The sequence below is a fragment of the Megascapheus bottae genome, chromosome 8 (genome assembly GCF_031878675.1).
Source record: "Megascapheus bottae isolate mThoBot1 chromosome 8, mThoBot2.hap1, whole genome shotgun sequence".
Taxonomy (NCBI): Eukaryota; Metazoa; Chordata; class Mammalia; order Rodentia; family Geomyidae; genus Megascapheus; species Megascapheus bottae.
In genome coordinates this window covers 19474676-19495900 of record NC_143516.1, presented here as the reverse complement: position 1 = coordinate 19495900, position 21225 = coordinate 19474676, and the positions used below count along the sequence as shown (strand labels likewise).

General features: G+C 40.8%; 1 protein-coding gene and 1 non-coding gene across 4 annotated transcripts; one reads left to right on the top strand and one right to left on the bottom strand.

Annotated features, from left to right (window-relative positions):
- Positions 1 to 5468: 5468 nt before the first annotated feature.
- On the bottom strand, positions 5469 to 20105 carry Il20ra (interleukin 20 receptor subunit alpha). Of its 3 annotated transcripts, XM_090337641.1 has the most exons (6): positions 20014 to 20105; positions 13640 to 13818; positions 12177 to 12352; positions 11145 to 11286; positions 8857 to 8990; positions 5469 to 6200 (listed from the first exon to the last, which is right to left on the bottom strand). In XM_090337641.1, the coding sequence occupies exons 1-6, from the start codon at positions 20088 to 20090 to the stop codon at positions 5469 to 5471; spliced, it is 1440 nt and encodes a 479-aa protein (XP_090193767.1). In that variant the 5' UTR covers positions 20091 to 20105. The 3 variants fall into 3 exon arrangements, with proteins under 3 accessions (XP_090193767.1, XP_090193765.1, XP_090193766.1); XM_090337639.1 differs by lacking the exon at positions 13640 to 13818 and having other exon boundaries at positions 20014 to 20083; XM_090337640.1 differs by lacking the exon at positions 13640 to 13818 and having other exon boundaries at positions 12177 to 12286; positions 20014 to 20083.
- LOC150059617 (U6 spliceosomal RNA) lies at positions 16642 to 16748 on the top strand. The gene has a single exon (XR_016536517.1). It is a non-coding gene; the product is annotated as a U6 spliceosomal RNA (small nuclear RNA).
- Positions 20106 to 21225: the final 1120 nt, after the last annotated feature.

Below are 21225 nucleotides of genomic sequence, written 5' to 3'. Positions count from 1 at the left end.
CATATTTTTGTTTTGTTTTTGTTCTTGTGCCTGTACTGGGGCTTGAACTCCTGACCTTTCATTCTTGTTCCCTTTTTCACTCATGACTACCACTTGAACTACACCTCCACTTGTGGCTTTCTGCTAGTTAATTGGATAATTGTCTCAGATTTATTTTCCCCTATCAGGGTTAGCTTCAAATTGAGATTCCCAGATCCCAGCCTCCTGAGTAGATAGGATTATAGGTGTGAGCCACAGGTATATGGCTCAAGCCTTTCAGATCCTCTTTTTATTTTTGTTGTTGTTGTTAGCTCTTGTTAAAATGCAATGCACTTATGGTCTTTGTTCTTTACAAAATTATATTATTGGAATTTTGATCTCAGGGCCTTTTATGCTTGTTAGTGCTCTGCCATCGGGGCCATTCCCATTAATCCTTATCTCTGTAGTCTTGCTTTTTGGCCTGGGCTGGTCTTGAACCAGGAGCCTCATAGTCTCAGCTACTTGGGAAGTAAAGAATTACACCTTGTGAGAGGGAGTAATGTTTGACAAGAAATGTACTATTTTATGTAGGTAACTGTAACCCCTCTGTACATCACCCTGATTTTTAAAAAAAGGTTAAAATAAAAGAATCACACCTACTTTACATTTCTGGTTCTTTAGAATAGTGTTTAGTTGATATTAAGAAATGCTTCAGTTATGCTTCTGTTCATACAAACATCTTAATTAAATTGCAGTTTAACCTTTGCAAAATGAAGATTGAAAGTGTAAATTTTTGAAATTTCCTTATCATATCTGGATTAAAGGTGTTTCTCCTTGAAAGTGCTACTTAGGTCTGTCATGTCGCCAACCTTTCCTTTTGTTCCTGGTGGTAACAAGCTGGCAGGAAACATGAGCCACAGGAAAAACAAACAGGTTCTGTTTGCTAATGGTCACTAGCATGTGTTACCAAGATGAGCTTATTACAGAAAGGAAGAGTTAGCCTCAGGGTAAAAGACAAAGCCTTCACATCCTTGTTGCTCTTCTCTGCAGACTGAAGTCAGCAGAGGCTGGCATTCATGGCTTCATAAGGATGTGTTGTCAGCACTAATGGTGAACACTTTAATCAAAGAGTGGCGGTAGACTCATGAAGAGTTTGAGACCAGTCTGGGCTAGGCTTAGATAAAAGAGCAGGGTGCGGGGTGGGGGGGTAGCTCACACCTGTGATCCTGGTTGCTTAGGAGGCTGCTACTTGATGGTCAGGGTTCAAAGTCAGCCTGGACAGGAAAGTCTGAGACTCATTACCAATGAATCACCAAAAAGCCAACATGGAGCTGTGGTACAGTGGAAGAATATCAGCTTTTGAGTGAGAAAGCTAAGGGAGAGACCCAGGTTTTGCGTTCAAACCCAAGTACTGTTTCATTCTCACTCCCCTAAAACAGTTGGAGGAGGGGATGTATTAACACTAGGTAACTTATCTGTGGGCCTGTGTGAGTGAGATCTTATTGTTTTCTAATTTACCCATATCTGTAATTAGCAAAAAGACATTGGCAGTCTAGAAGTTTGTGTGAATCATGGGTCTTTCTCAATGTTCTTTCTTAATGACCATTCTTAGCCTAGCTAAGGTGTTACAGCTCATGTCCATCAGTCACCAAGGAAACTCAATTAGCCCCTTTCCTCCCTCCCTCCCTTTCTCTTTCTTTCTTTCTTTCTTTATGGATCATGGGGCTTGAACTCTGGGCCTGGGTGTTGCCCCTGAGCTCTTCAGCTCAATACTACTGCCCTACGCCTTGAACCACAGCCCCACTTCCCAGCCCCTTTTATTTCTTCTAATCAGCAATGAATGTTTTATGTCCATGTATGTTCATATGTAACTTATAGAATGAAAAGGCAAGCATATCCATGCGATTATTTATTTTATTAGCCTAACCATGTTATTTTGATTAAAAGATGAACAGTCACATGTTTTTCAAAGACTTTGCTCAAAAAACAATGGTAGAAAATTTATGGTTAGATTAATATAGGGAATCGAAGAGAATAAAGAGAAAAACAACTAAGATAATTGAGCTTAAATTCATCTGGAAGATGTGGGGAGGCAATGTGTGGGCCAGGGAGAATGATTTATGACCCAGGAGCGCCCATCGTGTTGATCAACCCTGTTGAATGTTCTCATTAGATTCATCCTCCAGGGCAGACATGTGCTGCGGGCTGTACAAAGGGTGTGTCTTTGCTGCACTGATTTTCTTGGAGCTGACTAAAGGGAGGGGAACCAGCTCTTTCTCCTGCTACCGGCTGTGGGGACAAGTTCCCTTCATCCACTTCCTGCTCACAGGCAACATGTCACAGGCATTTCTGCTTCCTTTCCTGGGTGGCATTGTGTAGGATCTGTGGGCATGGAAATGCAACCACTAAGGGATGTGTTCGTGAGGAACATGGGAATAATGTCTGGAATCCTAGACTTGGATGATGCGGAGAGATGGAATGGTGGGGAGAGTCTGTCAAAGGCTTAACACTTCCAACATCACAACTCCACGTCTGCTTTCTACCTGGGGGTGGGATCGGCTGCAGAAGAGTGAGTGACGCCTCGCTACAAAAGGTAAGGCACGGAATAGCCACTCCACCCAGACGTGGTACAGGAAACACATAACTTTCCCTTGGCAAGAACGTCTGTCATCCGCTCGTGTGTGAATATACAGATGCTGTATCCCCACAAAGCCTTCAGCAACTGAAAAATGCATTCAGTGGCACTCTGTTAAGTCAGCTTCGCATCACCATAACAAAACACCTGCCACAATCTTTTTATGAAATGAGAGTTTTATTTGGGCTCACAGTGATGGAGACTGAAGCTGAGCCATGGCAGCCGTGTGGATTGGAACTTGTTTAGAGGAGGAGACATGTTGACAGGTGTGCATGTGGGAGCTAGTAGCTATAGCACAAGCCAGAGGGAGACCCAGGTCCCATAATTCCTTTTGACAGTTTAGCCCAGTGTCATAAGGACCTCTCACGAGGCTCCACCTTCTGAAGGCCACAGTATCTCTTAGCAGTACCACCTTAGGAAGAAGCCTTTAACACCACGTGGGCCTTAGGTGTATCACCCTCATCATAGCATCCACTAGCTAGCCTACTGCATATGACAATGCACTGGTGCTCTCTGTGGTGAGTGACACGCTCTGTACCAGGAGAAACAGTCCTGTCTGTCCCATAGCTCTAGTCTGTCTGTCCCTTAGGTCTAGACCAGCCCAGAAAAAGATCAGAATTCAAAGTACAGTTTCTCCTGACCTTGTCTGGCTTTTACACTGTGGGGAAAGTCGAAGAGTTTTAAGCTGACCCCTTGTTAAGTCATGAATTGTATAGGACCAAAAGTCAGAAATGCTCGATACTGCTGTGGTGCTTAGAATGACAAGAGATGGAAAAGCAGCGCCATTAGGTTCCTTCGTACAAGCCAGAAAATCTGATTAAGCCGTGGAAGGATTTCAGTCCACAGGTGCGGAGTAGGAAGCAAATTACTACTGTACTTTCAGGTGAGAAAAACAAAGTCAAGTTTTACATTCAAATCAAAATACTCAAATGTCTAAATGGCTTCTCTTTCTTGTGCTAAGACTGTGATTTGACAGCTAATAATGAGCTAATATCTACACAGTACCCATTAGGTGTTAGGTGTTGTTCAAATGCCTTCTATAGTCTAAATCTTCATTTTCTAAAGAGGCTTAAGGAAATCATGTTTCACAGATGAGGACTAGAAAATATAGTAGGTGTTCAGTAAATATTTTGTGACTGTTCAGTAAATATTTTGTGAGTGACATCAATAAGCCAATAAGCCAAACTATCATCAATTATTTTTTTCTTTGTTCCTCATCACTTATTTTCTTTTCTTTGCTCCTCATCATAACTTTCTCTCCCAGTCCTAAATTTCATTTATAGTTTGCATTGTGCATTTGTTCTTCAAAGCCAGCAGAATTCTATCAAGATCAAGAACAGAACACTCTGATAAATATAATTACGGTCTAAATTAAACCATTAAATCAGAAACTGTTTGGATCTGTGGATAATTGTAAAAGACCATGACCCCGGATCCATCTCTTCTGCCAGGCATGTCTGCCTGTGCAAAAAAAATAATAAGGAAAGGAAGATGCTGTTTGTTTTCCTGAAAGTACGTCAGTGGATTATGAGTTCATGATGAAAACATAGCTGTGTTTACATTCTTACATGGATTCTATTATATACAATGTGTTTGTAGGATTTAATCTTCTTAAGTGGTGATGGAGAAGAAAATAGTGAATGAAACTAGGAAGGTAATTTTTCATGGTATATTTCAGTTTTCACCATAAGGTAAATATTTTAGGATTTAATAAAACTATATATATATATATATATATATATAAACCTATATTCATTTGTATCTCCCTTCCTCCCGCCCCGCCTTCCCCAGGCTTCAATTCAGGGCCTGAGCACTGTCTTTGAGCTTTTTGCTCAAGGCTAGAACCCTCACATTTCTACTTCTGACTTTTTGGTAGTTAATTGGAGATAGGAATTTCATGATTCCTTCCCAGCCTGGCTTTCAATCGTAATCGTCAGATCTCGGCTTCCAGAGCAGCTAGGATTACAGACATGGGTCCCCATTGCCTGGTCTTATTTCTCTTCTGTGTCCTGTACTTACTTACTGATATTCATTCATAACATCTAAAGAGTCTTAATATTCTACTGGGATGGATTGTGCCTTAAATTATAGTAACAGGTACTTCAACTACTGAATTCTTTCAAGTTCATAATTGTGTAAATGTCTTTTCAGCACGGCATTTTCTGAAATAAATGTGTTATTCAAGTATAAAATATGTCACTTTCTCTTGGGTTAATTTTGAAGGACAACAAAATGTCCCTACTGAATTATAGAGAGGGCATTTCCTTGACACCCCAAATGCAATTATCTGAAGTCACACTCCAAAAGTAATCATAAGGTCTAAAGGGCAGGCAAAGCACATGATGTCATGAGGGTCATGCATGATTTATCCATCTAAACACGGATGATTATGGTTAAATAGTAGGTTGAGGCCTTTTAATGTGGCCCACTGACTGCTGATTTAATGGTATTTGCTTATTTTAAGTATTTCACTGTTCTCATAAAGTTCTGGAACAGCAATATGATAATTAATGATCTTTATGAAATGTTTACAGGGTTATATACCCTCATGGAATAAACAGGAAATAACTGGAGAAGCATGCTTATTAGAATAAAAACTAAGCAGAGTGGCCATAGTACACCTTTGCAAGCAAATTCTGCACCCAGCATGGCACATATGCCTTGGCCCCTTCCTCTCTGTCCTCCGCCACAGACATGCAAGTGTAAGACAGCCACTGGGAGAAGGCAGCGCCAAACATATCCGCAGAGCAGAGAGTAGTAAGTCATTCTTCTAACCCTAGCCCACACGCACAGGTGGTTCACTCATTTGAGAGGCCCACTCCTTTGCCGGCACTCAAGTGTTGTAGGAGGAGTTGAGCAAAGGGTATGCCTTAGGTTAGTTTTCCATTTGTACATACAATCTCCATTCCTCCATAAATCCCATGAGATAGTCTTCGCTTTCTTCTGCTGGTTTCTCATAGAGTCGAGACAAAAGGCTCTGTTCTGGGAGATTGTATCCCTCACGATGTTTGCGATCCTCAGGCTCCGGGTCAAAGCTGGATAATGAAGGGATGCACAGCCTGCCTCTCTCAGGGTTCCAATCCAACAGTGTCATTGGTGGTTCTTCTCTCCCCTCTCCAGGGACTGTATGTTTCTGCTCCACATCACAGAGCCGAGGGGTGTAGGAGCACAGGAATGTTTGTGCCAAGAATGCCTGTTGCACAGGTAAGGTTCCTTCTTTGGGCCCCTCCTCTTGCACACCTAGCTGATCTCCTGCAGGCTCAGGGGAGATGTCAGCTTGGACGTGGTACTTGTATTCAATGGCTGCCTTCTCTGTGGGCACCGCTATGCCAAGCCACTCCTCTTGATTTAAGGACGCACCTTGACCACTTTCCTCAAGATCACTGAAATTTTCCATCACGTGTGAAGCATACCCTATGTGTTTTGTCCACGCTTCCTCCAGATGTGGCTCTGCAGTCCAGCTAGGTTCGGGTGCAGGAAGGCCGGATCTCTCATCCATGTTTTCCACTTTTTCCTGAGGAACTTTGGAGTCATCCAAAATATTGAAGTTGATTTTCTCAGCAGGCATAAAGAATCTTTTGTCAAATCCACTTTCATAAATCCAAAGCTGTCACGAGAGAAGAGTAGGGTTTTCACCTTTTCGCTTTAGAGAGATATTAAAAACAGCTGTTAAGTAGAATTTCTGGTGTAAACTCCTAGCAATTCAGTAAAAGTAGAAGGCATGCTTGGAATACCAAGAGCCATAAAGGTGATTAGAAGCAAAGAACTGTGATTCACCAGTGAGGCTCAAGGTTGCTGACCTCTCCCCTTACAGACTAAGGGATTGCTAGTGCCGTATTTGAACTCTTGACTGTGTGTGTGTGTGTGTGTGTGTGTGTGTGTGTGTGTGTGTTCACATGCTGTTATCAGAGCTTGAAATTAGGGGCTGGGCACTTTCCCTTAGTGTATTTCACTCAAGCTAGCACTCTGTCACTTGAGCCACAGCACCATTTCTGTTATTTTCAGTGGTTAATTGGATGTAAGAGACTCACAAAGTTTCTTGCCCTGCACAGGCTTTGAAATGAGACCCTTAGATCCCAGCTTTCCTGGTACTAGCATTGTAAGTGTGAGACATTGGTACCCAGCTATTGAAAATCATTAATTCTGCAAAATCAATTTCTGCCACATGGAGAATATGCCTAAGAGTTTGTGGAAGTGCTTTAGAGTACAGGATTCACTATATATTTGTTGATAAGCTTGGATAACCTGGATACCAAGCCTTTCTTGCAATTATGGTGGAGGTAAAATGTGGGCAAATATGAAAACTGGGAGTATAAAGGAGATAGGGCCATGTAAAAATTATACTAGAACAAAGCCAGAAAGTAAATGCATCTCCCAGGTGAAGATAGATAGGGTAACTCTAAATGAGGGATTCAAATTTGAGGAGTTCAAATTTGAGATTAAAATTTAGTGGAGATATGTGAAACGTGCCTATTATGTAAGAAGGAACCAGTCAGTAATGAGTTAAGTTTACATCATACCTTAAAGTGACAATGAGGGCTGGACCTTAACATTGCAAAGTAGGACCTTCAACCTCATTCTTTTAAAAATGTTTCAGTTAAATAAAATTGTGTGTAACATCAATTCTCTTGTGAATTTTTCTCCAAGCTGCAGGCTCCCCGTACCATTAAGAAGCTAATAAATACCACACAGGGAAATAGAAAAATGTAGAGATGGATCTGGCAAAACAAACGCATTCCTGTGCATTTGTACACAGTACTGTCCATGTATTTCTTAATTCCCCTGGGAAACGCGTTCCTGTAACCATGTGCTGCTTAGCTTTCTGGCATGTGTTAGCAGATGTTTAGTATATCAGGTTTGTTCCTTCTACTTGCTTTTCCTTGCGCTGAGTGGCCACCTTGTGGTGCTGTGCCCCTTAACTGTGGTTCCATTCCATCTCAAACCTGATATTATACTCTCCTTCTGGATTGTCATGGTCTCTCCCCTGGACAATTGTCAGAGCCTCTCAGTTACTGGTGTCTAGTTTACTCCCTTTAATGCTATCTTAGAACCTCACTGGATCTAAAATTCAGAGGTGACTATGACGGTCAACTTAGGTACTCAAACTCTAAGGCTCAAAAAGTAATGTAACCCCTCTATACGTTATCCCAACAATAAAATACAATAAAAAATCTTATTGAAATTTCTCTTTGATGGAAGAAAACCCATACTTTTTTGGAGTAGTGCCTTAATTCTCCTAGTACCTGGACAACATCTGCATTCCAGTTCAACCCCTTGTCAGGAGCCAGTGTGCTGCTCAAATGTGATTTTTCACATGTCTGTTCTTTTTCCTTCCCCTTCACCTCTTCTCTCTGCTCACTCTTCTGATCAGTCAGTGGCCCAGCTCTTACTTTCTTTTTTTTGCCAGTCCTGGGCCTTGAAATCAGGGCCTGAGCACTGTCCTTGGACTTTCTCAAAGCTAGAGCTCTACCACTTGAGCCACAGCACCACTTCCAGCTTTTTCCTATGTATGTGGTACTGAGGAATCAAACTTGGGTCTTCATACATGCTAGGCAAGCACTCTACCACTAGGCCAAACTCCCAGCCCCTAACTCTTACTTTCTTAGTCAAGCTTGCGCATGAGATTTGATTTCCTAATGTACCTTCCTACATTCTGTCACTTAAGCTCCAAGGGCCTGCTTTTATCCTCCTTCGGGGAGCCTGCTTTTATCCTCCTTCACAACTTATTTTGAAATTCAACATGGTGACAAACAGAACCTCAAAAAAGGTAGGGACTGTGTGGTAATTCATCTGTATATACTAGGATTACACAATCTAATCATTAAGTATAAAGTATTAAGTTTAAAGTCTTTTCAAAGCTAAGGAAATTATATTTTATTGTTTTTCACTTGTGTCAGTCCAGGTACTTGAACTCAGGGCCTCATACTCTCACTTAGATTTCTTACTTATATAACTAGCTTATTGAGCCAGGCCTGAAACTATGCCTTCAGTCTTATCTTTCTTTCCTTTCCTTCCTTCCCTCCCTGTCTCTCCCCTCCATAATATTGGGGACAAAACTCAGGGTATCATGTATGCTAAGCAAATGTTCTACCACTGAGCTATATGTCTGACATATATATATATATATATATATATAATATATATATATTAACCCATCAACTATTTAAGTTTAAATCAACTCTTGTTAACACAATTGTATCTGTTGTAGCCTTCTTCTGTAGATTATTGCTATAAAAGAAATTCCTGCTATGCCAAGCACTCACCAAATTTGCTGGGTGCTTCTCTTTTCCAACATGGATATACTGGTAGATAGAGTATCCAATCACAGAAAAAAGAAGCAGGGCAACAGACATGGGGAAAACATACCAGAAGATGATTTTAAATGCTGATATTTGATCTGTTAACAATACAAAAAAAGAGAAATGGTGAACAGTTATGATTTTGTGAGGGTGAGAGACCAGGAGTGTTGTCAAGAGATTTCAGGAAGATTCCCTATGTTCAGAGATTCAGTTTTCTTACCTATCCATTGAGAAGCTTGAGGATTTCTCAAGCGGTCCCAGAATTCTTAGTCTCTCTGACAACAGATGTTCTTACTCTGGACTTGCCTTACATTTTTACCTTAAGGATACATTAATTACCCAAGCCATCAGATAGTCCAGTATTTTATATCTAGCTTTGAGATTGCTAATGGTTCCTATATTTGAAGGTGTGGTGTCTTATAGTGTAACTCACAGCTCTTCAATTCTGTGGATGCTCCACTTGTCTGTCCTGCCCATGGAACTTCATCTTTTTCATGTATTTAGGAAAAGCCATGAATATCTACAAGACCACGAATACACCCATCTTTGCACTGGTCAGCTGGTTCTGGTAGGCAGGACTGGAAATGGGGAATGTGTGTTGACCTTTTCAGGAGCTGGTCTGATATAGGTCTGTGCTGACTGGAAATCCATACCAAGAGGAATGGAAAGACCCAATGAAGAAAAAGTTTTGAGAAAAGTAGCATGGCCCACCAATAACCACACCTTAGAACTGATGGTTAGAATCCATTGTCACTTGCATATTTGTTTAGCATCTAAAGCTGTATGTGGATGTTGGGTTGGTTGATGCCAATAGTACCCAGATATTTGGCAAAACATTATTCTAGATGTTTCTGTGGAAGCATTTTTCAGATGAGATTAACATTTTAATCAGATTCTGAATAAAGCCAGTTGCTTTGGATAATGCATTTGGGCCCCATCCAATCAACTGAAGCTCTTAATCTGAAACAACCAGTGATCCTTGGGGAATTCTGTCAGCAGATGGCTTTTGGACACACACTGCAAGCCCATTCTTCCCATGGGTCTCCAGTCTGATGCCTACCCTACAGATTTTGGACTTGCCAGCCTACACAATTGCAAGAGCCAACCCTTTATTCTCTTCGTATCTGTTCAGTCTATTAGTTCTGTTTCTCTGGAGAATTCTGACAAATACAGCAGTAGAGAAAGGAAGCAAACTTAGCACAAATGATAAATGCCCCAGAGTCTTCTTCCCACAGTAATAAAATCATTAAGTGAGCACGGGAGCATTCCAATGCATACGTGCCATTGAACGCTTCTGATACTTGTGCCTGAGACAGAGCAGCAAAGTCACTATTGAGTTGATTGCAGATAGGAAATAGAAGTGTCATGGACAGTGAGTGAGGGTGATTTCCTCATATGGGAAACTACTGTAGGCTTGTCTAATCTGAATAGGCTCCAGAGAGCATGTTCAGCCGTAGGTCCTGCATAGTAAGGTACAAAGGACTGTGAGGAGATGTTGCAGGAGTAGGCTGCAGCTCAGTCTCGTCCTCTTCATACAGCCCCTGGCCTGAGCCCAGTTGTGATGACAATGACTATGACATTTAGTGTGTTCTAGTGTGTTTGCTATAATATAGCTAATTCACCTGAATTTAGGAGATTACGCAAAGAATATTAAACAGGACTATTCCTTAGAGATAGCCTCAAAGAAGTCATACTAATTTTCTAGGAGGTAAGTGTCTGGTGATGTCTTAGGTAGGATATCAGGGCAAAGCACAGAACCAGAATTGGGGGTTTATTTACTTTGCCCCCTTTTCTATACTGGTGAGGGAGCAGGCTTCATCTGCTTACCAGAAGTAGCTTATTTAATCTGCAGTTATGTTGTTTTAGCTATGCCAATGCAGTATATGATTTCCCCTGGAAATGTATTCCTATCATTTGGCACTGAACAAACTGTTTGCACACAGAACACTTTCTTTTTCTCCCCAATAAGAATATTATTTCTTCAATCTGCTTTGTTTTTGCTTTCCCTTCTGCTGGCTTGGCACTTCTTTTATTTGTAAAGTGGCAGAGAACCCTTCCTTTCAAAGGAACAGTTATGAAGGATGGGGGAATTCAATACTAAAGCTTTAAACTTTTTGTATGTGTTCGCAGCATTCTCCTTCTCCTTTGGAACATTTTCCCTTAAACAATGGAAGGCCTGGGGCCAAGTCATGCTTTCTGATGGAAACACAGAATTCCATTGTGTACATATATCACGTTTTCTTGGCGCTTACCTTTCAGAGTACTGACACACTGTTGAGATGACTGAGCTGAGCGAAGAAGCCCAGGCACAAAGGACTCAGCAGTGACACAGTACAGCGTGTTGGGCTGCAGCCAGCTGAGCTCCAGTGTGTGGTTGGTGACAAACTGGGACCACTAGGGAGGGAATTTCAAACAGCAGTTAGAGCCAGAGATCCTGGAACTACCCCAGACACTTCTAGACAGAAACAAAAGACAGAGACTCCACTGGATCCTTTACTATCACTATGCTTTTTACCTTTTTTTATTAAAGAATTTATTAACATTGATTTTTACATCATTATTTAAATGACAAGTTTAACAAACAAGTGTTCAAGGAGGGAATCTCTATTTACAATCACTGGGTTACCTTTTTTTTTTTTAACAACAGTTTCAAAATACCCTTTTACTTTAGCCCAGAAGACCATGGTTGGGAATTGGTTCAATTCTAGAGTAACTCTAAAAATGATGCAGGATGTCTTACTTCATGTTTTCCTGTGTTCTTGTTGATATTTTTGGCTGTACGGGGGTTTGAAATCAGGACTTTGTACTTGCTTGGCAAGTCTTCTACCACCTGAGCCATACCTCCAGCTCTGATTGCTATTTTTCACATAGGCCTGACCAGGCAGAAATGCAAGATCTTGAGATTGTGATCTCTTACCTTTGCCTGTCATGGAGCTGGGATTACAGGCTTACACCACCCTAGCTTGCTAACATTTCAAAAATCTTTCATGGAGAGTGTTGGATAAATGTTATGCAAGTAAAAGCTTTTCATCCAAGTGTACTGCTGTTTGTGACCGTGCATTGTTAGAGGGGTTCTATCAGGAAAATCTGAAGTCTAGGAAATTGATTTCATATCAGCTTCAACTGTATCTTGCTTAGCATTGCTTTTGAGTAGCTTAAAGTCCTGCATTCTCACACAGAAAATCAAATCATCATCATATTGCAAGCTAATGCTTTAGATTGCAATGCTTGTCTCAGTATTAGCTACAGAAGGTAATATATGCCTCACCCCACTGCAGGCTTACCATTGCCTTTGACTTGTTGTTATACAGAGAGATGTTGTACTTCAGGTTGGAGTATATTTGCTCCATGGAAACAGTCGGGTCTTCTGGATTTCTCTTCCATTTCTCTGGTGCCATTAGGACAATAGAAATGGACTTCTCACCAACATTCAGAACAAACTCTGGGGGGCCAATTTTTGCTTGAAGAGGAGGGGTATGAAAAATTAGTATAGTAAAGACTGCAGCTCAATCCCATTTAGATCAAGGACCTGAGCCCGTCTTCTTAAAAGTCAGGAGGTATCTCAATATGCTAAGGCAGACCCAAATTGTATTTATTTAATTCCTAGTAACATTGCCAATATAAGATGGTGCTAAATACAATCAAATGTGTTTTAACATTTCTGTGACTTAATAAAGTTGGTGCTTAGTACCATTCACATAATTAGATCAATGGGAAAATCAGAGATGGTATTAAAGTGACCCTTTAACAGAGGCCAGTCAACTCTTAACACAAAGGTCAGGAGAATGAATGTTGTAGGCTTTCCAGGCTAATGCATCTCTGTCTCAACCCATTTTTGGAAATGATGTAGAAACAGTCGTAGGCAACTATGTAAACAAATGAACCTGGCCCTTATTCCAATAAAACTTTATAAACAGATATTGAAATTTGAAATTTCTTCCATATATATGCTACCAAGCAATCAAGTCTGGGTCTTTGTGCATGCTAGGCAAGCACTCTACCACTAGGCCAAACTCCCAGCCCTGAATTTATTTTTCACATGTCACAAAATTGCTTTAATTATGAGTTACACTTCACCACATTACTAAGTTCAGAACAAGCAGAGTCTTCTTTAGTTGGGCACAAAAGACGTGTTTCTTTTTCTTTTAAATTTGTGGTACAGAGGATTGACCTCAAGGCCTCACACTTGCTAGTAGGTACTCTACATTTGAACCACATCTTCTGTTCTTTTTTGTATTTGTTTCACGGAGGGGGGGGGGTCTCACTTTCTGTTTGAGCCTGCCTATGCTACAATCCTGCCTGTACATTCCCATATTATTGAGGATGACAGCATAGGTCCGTGCGCTTCTTACAGCTTGTATAAGAGATAGACATTACTATGTCCAGACAGAGGCTGAGAGGAAGCCTTAAAAATTTTGCCTCTTTGAGTTGACCTCATAACATGGTCTACCTATCCCTCTGAAATAGCTAGGATGAGGCTAGAGCTACCATGCTCAGCTGGTTCGGGACACTGCATGCAATGATAAAAATCAAAAGCTGATAATATTGGCCTCTGACCTTAGTTTTGGATCTAGAAAAGACCTTAGAAATCCCTTGGCAGAACTTTTCACTGACTGATGAGGCCAAGAGACCTTTTCCTCTGGGGCAAGGTTGTCTATGGAACCATGACCAGCACATCAAGAGTTGGATTAAGTTGGACTCAATACATATACAACAGACAATAATAACAGACAATGACCTTACTTACTTTCCCACAAAGGATAGAATCGATGTGTTTCAGCCCATTCAGAACAGTTTGTTTCCCAAATGGCCTTAACTTTAGCGTAATACTGGTGCTCATAGTCAGAAGTTTCAGCAGAAAGATCACAGTAGGTCCTGTTGATATGTCTGCATTCAGATTTACTCAGCCATTGCTTTTGTCCATATCTGCTTAGAAGGAAACTGAGTTAATAATGAGGTGCCCCCTGTCTTACAATTAAAGAACCAGTCATTATGTAAAACTGAATGGAAGACCTTCTCTTCAGAAAAAACAAAAGTGCCTGTCATTGAGATAAAAGGAACCTACTTTTGCTGCTGGCAAGGTTTTTTTTTTTCTTCTTTTCATTAGCTGTCAGGAACATGAGTCAGAGTTTCTGTACAGAAACTTGCTTTCATTGGAATTATAAGGAGGATAGTACATTTTGGAAGCATGTGTAATATTCTTTTTCAGCTACAGTAAAGTTTATAAGAATTGTGTGATCATTTCTTCTAGTAACTGAGTTTTTAGTCCATTAAGTATATGAGATCAGAAAAAGTGCCATGACAGTCACAAAATTTTAAACCTGGTAGGCATTAAGAGTTTATGGATGGGCCAGGAGTTTGGCCTAGTAGTAGAGTGCTTGCCTAGCATGCACAAAGAGCTGGGTTCATTTCCTCAGTATCACATACATAGAGAAAAGCTGGAAGTGGTGCTGAGGCTCAAGTGGTAGAGCTCTAGCCTTGAGAAAGTTCAAGGACAGTGCTCAGGACCTGAGCTCAAGACCCAGGATTGGCAAAAATTAAGAGTTTATGGATAATTCACTAGATTGGAGAACACAGGAAACCTGTGATTTTAATGATTGATTTTGACTAGGTTGTTCATATTAATTTTCTTTACCGCCCCCCTCCAACTTTCATAGCACTTAGAGAGGGGGAAATATCTCTGCACATTTTAGAAGAGAGAGGCTAGTATAAAGAGTTTAGTAACATGAGGGGCTAGTGAAAAGATGGGATTGAATTGGAGGCTAAAGAAGAGACAGAAGGGGCGTGGCTTAGATGCCATGGCTTTGTGTGGAGAATGTAATGGGAAGCATTTGGTAGAATACTGCAGTGGCTGCACAGAAGATTCACAAGGATGATGGTAATGGAATGAGGGGGGATATTAAGAAATAGGAGACAGCACATGATGGCTGAGTGTGTGCAAGAGCTAAGGTAAATCAAGATGTTAAGGACGATGTCTCTTTCTGCTTTGGACAAGATGGGTGAATAGAATAAAAATCACCAAAATAAAAACCATTAAAGAAGAATGAGTTTGGAAAATGAAGGATGGGACAGGAGGGAAAAGATAGTCTCATGTTGCCATGTTTATTGTGAGGTGTGCAAGAACTACCCAAATGCAGATGCTCAGTAAAGGGGAGGTGCTGGAGAGGTGAAAGTGGAAGGAGAAGTTTTGGAATCAATGATGTAAACTCCACATTAAAGGCAGGAATAATAGGCAGGAATAACAATAAGCAGGAATAAACTTATCTATGGACACAAAACCAAGTCTGTGAGTTGCAGGCAGCATCTAAAGGTAGAGCAGGTTAGAAGGGAGTAAAAAAGGCCTTACAAAAGTCTATCTTGAGAAGGTGGATAAGGCAACATCCGAAGTTTGAGGATATCTTTCCTATTCAGGATGTGGGAATAGTTTTGAATGCAAGTATCTCCTGTTTCATCAGTACCACAGACACCAGAACACAGCAGAAACAAAACAAGATACCAGAACACAGCAAAAACAAAACATCACATCTTGCTGCTCAAGTCTTCCACCCAGGGAATACCCCTAGGGGCCTCCAAAAGTTTTTGGCTATGATTAATATATATTATAGGTATATATGCATATACACATATTATTGTGACTCAGCTTACATATCTATATGAGAGAGAAATAGAGAGAGAGAGAGAGAGAGAGAGAGAGAGAGAGAGAGAGAGAGAGAGAGATATCTAACATACAAAAAGAAAACTTTACAAGAGTATACCCAAGCCTCTCTACATGCTTCATGGTTGGTTATTTTCTATTCCATACCTCTCTACATTATTCTACTCCTTTCCAGTAGCTATAATGCTAGTTGTCCTGAATCACTAAAAATTGATTTCTTGACCCACCGGTGAATTTTGACCTTGTGGTTTGTCCTCTCTTCCTCACACTTTTCTCAATCTGTCAAAGAGAAGAGCATCTTTGTAGGATAGCTGCTGACAAAGGAGAAAATGCTCTTTTCTGGATTCTGAATGAAAGATATCAAATGAATCATTTGACTACTATTCTACTAATAATACTTATTAGAAACAAAAAAGTCTTGAGGGGCCTCAGTGTGTTTCTAGTAGCAAGTACAAACATCTGTCAATGGCCATCATGCTCTGAGAGAGTGCTAAGGATTTGCAAACTGTACTTTGCAGAATGACATAATGATCGAGGAAGTAGTTTCCATTATTTTCAGTCTACTTTAGAGATTAGCAAATCAGAGTTCATCACGACCAAGGGATCCATTCGGATTCACAGGACTAGCTGAGGTCAGAACTACCTTTCTCTGACTACAGTCTGCTATAAATTCTTTGGATAAAATTTAAACTTTCATTAAAATACCCTTTAGAAACAAACCACTTAAACAATATAGAAATATATCTCCTGCCCACACTCATCTGGTTCACTTCATAGCCTGGTCAGGTACTGAGGGCTGGCTGACTTTAAAGCAGCCCTGGGAGACTTCTGACAATGGAATCCAGGCCTGGCTTCCTTCGTGCCCACTGTCCACACCAGAAACATGCCAACATGTTTCCTTTAGGCATCATTAGACAATATCTAAATCTAAACTATTTGCTCTTACAGAGCAGGAATGACTCTATAAGTCTTTTATAAAACACACAAAAACATGGACAGAACAAGCTCTTTACTCCATCTAATAAATAAAGAGGATACTCAGAAGTCCAAAAGCAAAAAAAGCATAGTACCCTTGAGCATAAAAGCAAAAGCGAGTGCTCGCTTCAGCAGCACATATACTAAAATTGAAACGATACAGAGAAGATTAGCATGGCCCGTGAGCAGGGATGACATGCAAATTCGTGAAGCGTTCCATATTTTTGTGAAGTAATGCACCTTCTATCTGGTGAATACAATGTAACCCTTCTATTAATTACAATAAAAATATATGAAAAAAAAGCAAAAGCAAAGGTCCTGAGTTCAAGTCCCAGTACTGCCATACACCTCTTCCTCCCCTTCTTCCTCCTCCTCCTCCTCTTCCTCCCTTCTCCCACCTTCCATTCTCTCTTCTCCCTTCTTCCTTCCTCCTTCTTTCTTCCTCCTCCTCCTCCTCTTTTTCTTTTAAATGCATACTATCAAGCAATCCAGAAAGGTATACTCAAGGGAGAAATAAATCATCCTGAAACCCATTTCTCTGAGACATTTGGTGCATTTGATTTGGTACATTTTGTTTAGCTCATGTATAAATGGAAGGATGACTAGCTGGTTAGATAAAAATGGACATTAGATTATACTATACATATGGTCCTAATAAATTAACTCTAATAATTTAACTCTACCTTAATTTGAACTTTGATAGAAAAAAGAAATGGATGTGAAATTAAAGAAATATTGCTCAATTTCAATATTTCATTACCACAAATATGTTATCTATTAAAAGAGCTCTTAAATTAAGAAAATGGCTTAGGAAAATAGCAAGAGGTTAATTTTTCAATTAATAAAGTACAGTTGGCCCTCTGCATCCTTGGATTCTGCATCTGAAGTTTCAACTATGATTTGACAACATTTGGAGCCATGATTGTGCCTTTGTCCTTATTCCCTACACAATCTAGTATAACAAATGTTCACAAAGCATTTGCCCTCATGGTAGGAGTTGAAAGAAATCTAGAGGTGATTAAAGTACGTGGGAGACCGTGTGCAGGTTACATGTAGATAGCATGCCATCTGATGTGAGGGCATCTGTATGAACAGATCGGTTACTTGTTGGATGACTGCTAGGCAAAGAGTAGGTGTAGGTGTAGGGATCTGGCAATAAGCTTTTGCTCTTCAGAATTTGTAACTTGTGTTTTGGTCATACATGCCCTCGTCAAACCTTCCTTTCCCTCTGCTGAGGAGTGATCTGACTTCAGGGTTCATCTGCTGGAGGCTTCATGGGTCCTTGGAAGGTCATGACCTTCCAGAGCTGCCTCCAAGTCATGGGTAGGTGCCTTTCCCCGGTCTCACCACAGGCTTCTTTTCGAGCTGTGACAGGGTCCCCGGAATTCATTCAGTGTTACCTCCTCTTTTTCTGGCATTCTCTGGTGCCAGACTATGGCTCGATGTGAACACTTTCTCAATTTCTGGTGGTAGAGATGCGATCTGTATACACATTCTTACTTGTTAGGTGAACCTCTTAGCCTTAATGCTCTTATTCTTGTGAAATTATTTTTCTGCTATTTGGATTCATGAAAGCCTGGGGTGGCTGTCAACATCTGCACTTTTTAAAAATTTATCTATCTATCTATCTATCTATCTATCTATCTATCTATCTATCTATCTATTTATTTATTTGCCAGGCTTGGGGACCGAACTCAGGGTTTGAATACTGTCTTTGGGCTTTCTTCCCTCAAGGCTTGTGCTCTACCACGAACCCAGGTCTTTGTGCATGCTAGGCAAGCATTCTAACCACTAGTCCAACCTCCCAGCTCCTGCACTTTTTTTTTTTGCCAGTTATGGGGATCGAACTCAGGCTCTGAGCACTGTCCTTGGGTTTTCTCAAGGCTAGAGCTCTACTACTTGAGCCACAGCACCACTTCCAGCTTTTTTCTATGTATGTAGTACCAAGGAATTGAACCCAGGTTTTTGTTCATGCTAGGCAAGCACTCTACCACTAGGCCAAACTCCCGGCCCCATTTGTGGTTTTATTTTTTGTGGGGGGTCAATCCTAGAGCTTGAGCTCAGGGCATGAGCACTGTCCTTGGGATTTCTGAAGGCTAGAACTCCACCACTTGAGCCACAGCACCATTTCTGGCTTTTTTTTCTATGTATGTGGTACTGAGGAATCGAGCCCAGGTCTGTGTGCATGCTAGGTAAGCACTCTACCACTAGGGCCAAACTCCCAGCCCCCCTGAACTTTTTTAAACCTCTGATTCTACAGCTGTTGGTTGAGTTGCATCACTTAGGGGTCTGGGTTGTGGCCATTTCTCTTGTTTTTGGAAGACAGAGATTATCTGTCCTGCATTCTTTTTCACGTGCAATGAATGTTGAAGGAGAGGTGAAACGTCAAATTGTAGGACTCATGGTACAAATTCTGCACTTAGTTAAACTTACCCTAAAGATGCCTAAAACTCCAATAATCTACAAGTCTCAGGGCTAATGAACTGCCTCATTTGCATAGCCAGTGAATAACAAACTTCTTTTTTATCCATTTAAATAACTTCCCTTGGCTGAGCATTCATAAGAAAATGTGCCAAGACAGTTCCTCAAAAGACTAAACATAGAGCTCCCCTATGACCCAGCAATTCCACTACTTGGCATTTACCCAATTGTCCAGAAACAAGGACATACTAAACCCACTAGTACAACGATGTTCATTGCAGCACTATTTACCATAGCAAAGATATGGAACCAACCCAGATGTCCCTCAGTTGATGAGTGGATCAACAAGATGTGGTATTTGTACACAGTGGAATTCTACGCTGCTGTCAGAAAGAATGACATCGCCCCCATTTGTTAGGAAATGGAAAGACTTAGAAAAAATCATATTAAGTGAAGTAAGCCAGACTCAAAGGAACTTAGGCTCAATGGTTTCCCTCATTTATCATAATCAGTAGAAACCTTGGGCTTTCATAGCAGAGATTTGCAATAGAACAAAACCTAGATACATAAGGCCATACAGTATGATGCCAAATGAAAGGACCTCTAGGATATAGAAACAAAAGCCATATAATGAGTAATTGCTGTCCTTAATATACTATGTTATTTCTCATCTCTTTTGCTGTCCCTTGGTAATCTTATATTGTTACGGTATCTCACTTTGTTATCTGATATATTGGATATATTTGTATTTGGTTATTTGAAATTGGATAGGGAAGGGGGGAAATCAAGATGAGGGGTGGGCGTGGGGGGGAGGGAAATGGGGACCAAGACACGAGAAAGGGTATCAATGTATGTGAATTAATGCACCTTCTATCTGGTGAATGTAATGTAACCCTTCTATTAATTACAATAAAAAAAAAGAAAATATGCCAAGAAAAGTTAAGATTAAATATCCAAAACTTTTCCAATATCCAAAACTTTTCCAAACTTAAAACCATAAATTTCATTTTTGCACAATAAATGAGTATGTGTCTCATGTTTATAAAATAGAATGAAAAGAAACAACTTACATGAAATATTCCACAGTGTAGGCAAGTTCAATTCCATGTAAACCCTCTGGTGGATTCCACTGTAAAACATTCTTCATGTTAATGGAGAAGAAGGTGATATTTGTAGGTTTCGGCACACCACTAGAGACACAAGGCACTGAAAAAAGGGTAAAGAGGATTTGTGGTCTAAAGTGGAAGAAAAGGAAAACTATCCCTAGAGTAAGTAGCTGCTCTCCAAAGGTGGTCCCAAAGAGCTTTGTCTTCCCAAACTCAGGCTGTGTACTTGCTCCCACTTGGGTCGTGAGCTGGCTGGGGCTCACTTGGAGAAGAGCGTGTGGCAGAAGTGACTCTGGGACTACACTGGTAGGTGGTCGAAAGTTTCTGTTTTGGTGCCTTTTGAGCACCCTGAGTTGCCATATAAAACAGCTAGGGTTCTGGAGAGACTGTGGCAGGAAGTCATATGGGAAGGGGGTCTGGTCCTAGTGTCCCAGCTGAGTCCTTCCTGAAGCTCACTCCAGCCCCATGCACCCTGACTAAACCTACATGAAGACCTCAAGTGAGACTAGCAGAATTAGTCGTTCAGAAATCACCAAGGGGCCGGGACTTTGGCCTAGTGGTAGAATGCTTGCCTAGCATGCACGAAGACCCGAGTTCGATTCCTCGGTACCACATACATAGAAAAAAGCCAGAAGTGGGGCTGTGGCTCAAGTGGCAGAGCTCTCGCCTTGAGAAAGTCCAAGGACAGTGCTCAGGCCTTGAGTGCAAGACCCAGGCAAAAAAAAAAATGAAAAACAACACTGAGTTCTGGGGTAGTTTGTTATGTACAGCAGATAATTGGGTAATCCCCTGTTTTAGAGATTGGAGTAAAATCTGGGATCTTTCTCAGGAGGTTGCACTCCACAACCATCCCCTTCCATGGCTTGCTTTCTCTCCCATAAAACGGGAACCATAATTGCAACTGCCCACTACCTGCTAGACTGGAGACCTATTCAAATTTTATTCAAATGCTATTCAAATTCAGAAGCTATGGGAGACGCCTGGGATGTGTTTTGGTATTTGTACACCTGAATAAATTTACAAAATTTAGCTTGCATGGTTATGAAAAAGAAAATTGGGGATAAATGTTTCTGAAAAGCCAGAGCTGAGAGTTCTGAATCGGAGGTTGGATTTGAGTTGGATTTATTAACTTATACAATAAAGCAAAATAAAACACCTGGATGTGGGTACTCAGAG